The 6,534-nt window shown below is 41.8% G+C and overlaps 1 protein-coding gene across 1 annotated transcript in view; it reads right to left on the bottom strand.

Moving 5' to 3' along the window:
* The window catches only part of SPATA7 (spermatogenesis associated 7), a 31,371-nt gene extending 29,167 nt beyond the window's left edge, over window positions 1–2,204 (bottom strand). The window contains exon 1 of the mRNA XM_012555659.2: window positions 1,987–2,204. Coding sequence (XP_012411113.1) covers window positions 1,987–2,005 — 19 coding nt within the window. The 5' untranslated portion in view covers window positions 2,006–2,204. The remainder of the gene's footprint in view (window positions 1–1,986) is intronic.
* Between the last annotated feature and the right edge of the window lie 4,330 nt (window positions 2,205–6,534).

Genomic DNA, 6,534 nt, shown 5'->3' with positions numbered 1-6,534 from the left:
TATGTATACACATACATAAATACAAAAAAACTCAAACCAAACCATTTGCCATCGAATGGATTTCAACTCATAGCAACCCCACAGGGCAGAGCAGAACTTCCCCACAGGGTTTCCAAGGAGTGCCTGGTGGATTCAAACTGCCGACCTTTTTGGTTAGCAGCCAAACTCTTAACCACTATGCCACCAGGGTTATAATATCAAAAAAAAAACTGATCTAATTAAATTAAATTAGGTAAGTTACAAATATATAAGCCTTATTTTTACATTTTGACATGACCTAATTTTAAAAAACATTCAGTAAACAAATACTGAGAACTAACCAAGTATACACAGCCAGAATGCTCCTTAGGAGCAAGGATGGCAAGAGAAGGACATCACACCTGGTGAAGTACAGGGTCAGCAAAAAAGAGGAAGACTCTCAACAAGATGGATTGACACAGTGGCTGCAACAATGGGCTCAAGCATAGCAAGGATTGTGAGGATAGCTCAGGACCGGGCAGTGTTTCGTTCTGTTGTGCATAGGGTCGCTATGAATCAGAACCGACTGGACGGCACCTAACAACAACCAAGTATAATACTCTACAATCTACACATATCCTTCTCCATGCCTCCAACCCACCATGAGATAGTAAGCAAAGGCACTGGCTCTGGGGTTTTCATTCCTCACCTGGATTCAAAGCCAATTCTGTCACTTGCTGTGTGACCTTGGACAAGTTATTTATGATCTTTTGTTTTAGTTAATTCCCTGTAAAATGAGGGTAATACCTAATAAGATGCTTTTTGGATTAAATGAGAAAACTTGGGTATGTAGTTCCTGGTACACAGGAGGGACTTAATAAATGTTAGTTTATGTTGTAAAATTTCTGAAAACCTAAAAGGCATTCTGGCTTGCTTTTTCTGGAAATTGCACTGATGTAGTGTTAGAAAATACAATTTGCTGGTCGCTATGAGTCACAATCGACTCGACAGCAATGAGTTTTTTGGGTTTCGGGTCTTACATTCAGAACAGCAGTTATTTTTATCAATGATTACCTAATAAAGGCACACTCATACCAAAGCAAGACTTACTTCAAGGAATCACCAAGCAGCTTGGTTTAAAGGTATGCTTTTAAACAGATAAAAATACTGACGGGGTAGGGGGTGTTTGGAAATTACCTTATTTGTCTTGAGGAAAGAATGCTGCTTGCTGAGACAGTGTGAGATGCAAATTATTTCGATTGGGTGCACTCATAGAGATTTAAGGTTATATTGCCCTAACCGTTCCACTTGACCCAGAAAGTCCTGAGTCAAGGACAGGTGTACACAGCAAGTATGGATTAGTGCTTTGTTACTAAAAATGTAGTCCGGAGAACAGCAACACTGGCATCACCTGGAAGCTTATTATAAACGCGGAATCTCAGCTTCCACCCCCCCCCAACCCTCCATCCCCGCGCCACTCCCCAGACCTACGGAACATAATTTGCATTTTAACATGATTCCCAAAGGATTCCTATTTACACAAAAGTTAGAGAAGCTCTGGGTTAGGCAATAGTTTACGGGAAGGAGTTAGGTTACAGAATGGAAGATTTCTATTTACTGAATACTTACAATGTGCCAGGAGAGTTATATGTACTATCTGCATTTAATACTCAAGAACTCTATGACATGAGCATTTCACCTCTGTGGAGAGCAGCGGGCTTGATATTGGGCTCAGGGAGGTCTGACTCCAGAGACCACACTCGGGTCCTCCGACTCGGAGCTACAGAGGTGACCACGGCTGCACGACCCCGAGTTCAGGGGACGGGACTCCTGGAGTCCCGGCGTCAAATTCAGAGCAAGAAAGCGGACCTACAAGCCCGGGAAGCAGGGCCTCCTATGCGCGACCTCAGCAGCTCACAGCAACAGTCGGGTCAACATGGTGACTAAGCCCGGACCCCGCAGCCGAAGCGGGAGCGCGGGCCGGCGCGAGAAGCCAGGCAGCAGTCGCCCGCCAGAACTGCCCCTTACCTCTCCGGCTGCCATCCATGTTCTTAGATCCTCTTGCAGCCGCCGGGTGGACAGCTGGAGCCCCTTCACTCCTTCCCGAGGCCGGGCCCAGCCCTGGACTCCCAGTCAGCCCCACCCTCGCCGGGAGCGGAAGATGTGAAAAGAGGAGCCGGCTGGGGGCTGCAGCGGCCAGGAGATGGTCGCCAGGTCGGTTGCTAAGGGCCCGTTCCACGGCGTGGGGATTGTGACGTCACAGCGCAGGGGACGTGCGCGCCCGCAGCCCCGCCCCCGTGCGGTACACAGAGGAAGGCGGAGAGCAGATCAGGATGGAGAGGAGGAGCGGGGCGGGGACAGTGCCCCAAACACCAGTGGCTGTTCTGGGAACCTGATGGTGGTCCAGAGTGGTCTCCTGGCAGGAGCCAAGTCACCAGCACTTGGCAGGCTTTGTTCCTGCAGGAGGAGGGGGGAGAGAAGGCGGTCTCATCTGGTATGTACGTCTCCTGGAACCCAAAAAAAAAGTGAAAAGCAAATGTTAGTTGTACTAGGGTAACATTTAGCCAGTTCCAAATAATTCAATTTCGAAGCAGTCGGTGAGCAGTTGGGTTAGTGAAATTACCGGAGATGAAAAACACCTACATAATTAATTCTTAACCTCAATAATTCAAACTAATTTCCTTTATGCCTTCTGAGCCTCCTCCCCTCCCCACCCATTTATTTTAAGGCTCCAGTTCGTTTTCCTTTATAAAGGAATAGAGCTGCATCATGGATAAAACATTGATTTATTCATGACTTTCTACAGTTTGTTTAATTTTGAAGAATTTACCTTTGAATCCTTGGAAATAAAATCAGAGTAGTACAGGGAGCATTCTGTAAGACAGGGTTTCTCAAGAGTGACATAGTTGACATTTTGGGCTGGATGAATATATTTTTTGTGTTGGGAGACTGTCCTGTGCATCGTAGGATGTTTAGCAGCATCCCTGGCCTCTATGCACTACATGCCAGTAGTAACCTTACTCCTAATCGTGATAATAAAAAATGCCAGATGTCTCTTGGGTGGCACTCACCTTCGCCAGAGAATCATTGCTGTAATGGAAAGAGTAGTGGCTTTGGAGCCACGCATGTGGATCTTAACTGTGAGTTTTGAATTAGTTCCCAAACTTCTCTGATCGTCAAGTTCCTTTTTTCCTAAAATGTAAAAGGCGTTACTTTGTAGTTGCAAGGATTAATATGTACATGCCTGGAAAATGGGTATTTAACAAATACTTGTTCCTTCTCTAAGACTCCTATCTTGAAAGAACTCAGGAATCCAAGCTCAAGGCAGTAGGTCAGGAACCCTGTTACAAAGAAAGGGGAATATACTAGAAATGCACTGATAGCAGCACCTGAACCCCTAGTTCTCTGAGACTAGGTTAGGGAGAGAATTAGAAGAGTGTGGAAGTGTGTGTGATGGCACTGTGGTCACAACACATGTCAGTTATTAGGATCCAGGGGCAGACAGTCACATGTTATCCAGAGAATAAAAAACTCTCTTTCCTACCTGCTCCGTAATGCTTGAAATCCCTTTCTAAGAACATGAATCCTTTTATTCCCTTCCATCAGGTAGAAAATACCTTGCATATAATAAACCTCCAGCAAGCATTTGTTAAATTGAATTAGAGCAAACACTTAAAGGGCAAACACTCCTGGGAGAGGCAACACAGTGACTTGATCCACACACGTGCCAGCTCCTTTTATGAAAGTAGACTTTAGGATGAAAAGTAGATTTTGCTTTGAAGCAGAAAAGGGCCTCCATGATCAGGAAGGGACAGCAGAATGGGAGAGGGTTCCAAAGAAAATATTGCCTGGCACTCAACTTTGTCCAAAGCCATCCTCATCTCATTATTTCTCTTTTAAGTATTTTGCTCCAATTCTTCCAAGAATGTGCATGCAGTAAGGCCCATTTCTCGCCAATTTTAGCAGTGAACATATTATCCTAAGTGAGGTTTAATTTATCCTTGGCTTTCACTCCGTGGGTATAAACAAGAGAGAAGATTTCCTTTCTGGCTGTTATTCTCAGGAGATAATCCATGACCAGGGGGCTGATCCATGCAGCTGGTATGGACTTATGATAGAGTTAGCTCCCAAGAACTCCCTTTCATTCGAGGGATCACTGCCAGCTGCAATGGGCTCGGAGAGTAGGCATTTGTGTAACATGAATTTCACATTGTTCAGAAATGATTCCGATGCTGTATTTTTGTTTACTGATAGGTAGAAATTTGTATATCTCTATTTTAGAAGGGAAAAAATTGTTTCCCAAAACGCATTGGCATGCTTACCTTTATTATTGGGTTTCCCTTTTTGGTCTTAGCTGACAGGAAGCTCAAAACTTAGATTTGTGCTCAACTGCAGTAATTATTCATAGCCTATGTTTTCTGTTTATCTCTTTAATTCCTTTTACTAGGCAGGTGGCTTTTATTCTACTTTTATTTTAATGGTCCAGTTGTACTTTTTTTTTACTGGATGAGCTGTAAGTTCTTTAGAAATGGGGGTATAAATAAACAAGATATTATACGTTTCATAATATATAGTTTAGTATATATAATATATAAGGAGTTCCTGGGTGGTGCAAACAGTTAAATGCTAGGCTACTAACAGAAAGGTTGGAAGTTTGAACCTACCCAGAGGCACTTCGAAAGAAAGGGTTGGCGATCTGCCTCTGAAAACGCTATGGAGTGCAGTTCTACTTTAAAACACATGGGGTCACCATGAGTTGGAATCGACTTGATGGAAACTGTTTTTTTTAAAAATTATATTTTATTTATTAACACATATGCGAGAGAAAGATGTGACAGTCTCCTATAGGGTTTCTATGGGTCAGAATCGATTTGATGGCACACAACAACACCAACATATATTATGGTATATACATTTGGTCTATATCTTTACAGCTGACCCTTAGTTTCATAATTCAGAGGATTCCTGGAAGTCATGTTTGTCTGTTTGGACATGCTTAGCATCATCGCTGAAAACTATCCAACGATGCGTTAAAAGCAACGGGAGACAAAAGGCCAAGATAACCTCCCCCCATTCACTGAGGTATTATGAACATACTTTAATCCTTAAATATCTGAAGGACAAAAATGAAGGAAATTTAGGGAGCTTTATTTTATATTGTTGTGCTTTAAGTAAAAGTTTGCAATTCCAGTTAGTCTCTCATAGAAAAATTATACATACATTGTTAGGTGACCCTAATTGCTCTACCTATACTGTGACAGCACACTCCTCCTTTCCATCCCCGATTTCCTGTGTCCATTTAGGGAGCGTTTTTTAAGGTACACATAAAAGGGCAGAGTAAAATTAAATGGAGTGTACATACTTTGTGTTGACCTCAGTCTGAAAACAAAATCCCTTCAGTGATTGAAGAATACTTGAGTGTTTGAGCTATTGACTATTTCTCAGCCATTCTGCAATCAAAATCCTGTTGCTATTGAATGATCTAATAACTATATGAGAAAACAGCTTTATAGCGTGATGATATTAGCATGTTACGAGGTAACGGATTAATTTGCCGTTTGTTGCTAACGGGCTTCAGGAAAGTTTGAAGCTGCATTCCTGTGAGGAAGGCAGCCATGCTAAGACAATAGTAACCTACAATCTTACTCAGGGATTGTAAGGTGCAGCTGACAATCATTTTTAAAGTGACCCCGAGGTAGATTTCCTGAAACTATAGTTAGTGACATACACACTGAGTGCTTTTTTAAAAATATAATTTATTTTTGTTGTTGTAGAGAATGTACACAGCAGAATATACACCAGTTCAACAATTTCTACGTGTACAATTCAGTGACATTGATCACATTCTATTAAGTTGATTTTTGAACATGGGAAAAATTATTATATAAACGTCCTTAGGGGATAAAAAAAATCTTCATCATTTTTAACCTATAACTTGATTTTTCTTAATTTCATTGTTAAAACAGGAGAGAAGAGGACAGGAATGACCATAATTCTCTATAAAGCTACAGGTGCCTAAAGGGAGTACACATAGTCAAAAGAGAAAGTTCATCGCATATACTGACCCCAAATGACCATTCTGAGTTCTGTTAAGGACTAGAACTCTGATATCTGAATACATATATGATCTTTCCCATAGAAAAATGACCATTCTCTGCACTATAAAAACCACATGGCATTTTCAGTTCACTTTGCAACATGCTTCATTCCACATGTTTTCATTTTTTCCTACAGTTGAAAAGAGCACTAAATTGTGGCTCTGTAAGTAGCTTAGTTTCTTACTAACAAAAGGTTCACTTATGTTGTGACACTTTGGCTAAGGCTACTGGGATTGTGGCTTTTAGGCTCCATAATAACTGCAGTTCTCCTGTGCTCCCTTTTCTCTGCACCTGTGTTCTTAAGTCTTTTTGTGCAATTAAGAGAACAAGACTGTGAAGAGAACTTAATTATTCTGTGGTTTCTAGGTGTCTTAGGCTGGGTTCTCTAGAGAAGCAAAACCAGTAAAGTGTATAAATATATATATAGAGAGAGATTATATCAAGTAAACAGCTCACGTGATTGTAGGGGCTAGAACGT

The sequence above is a fragment of the Trichechus manatus genome, unplaced genomic scaffold (assembly GCF_000243295.1).
Source record: "Trichechus manatus latirostris isolate Lorelei unplaced genomic scaffold, TriManLat1.0 scaffold00045, whole genome shotgun sequence".
NCBI classification, from domain to species: domain Eukaryota; kingdom Metazoa; phylum Chordata; class Mammalia; order Sirenia; family Trichechidae; genus Trichechus; species Trichechus manatus.
The sequence above is the reverse complement of the archived record's forward strand: the minus strand, read 5'-3'. Positions and strand labels throughout refer to the sequence as shown.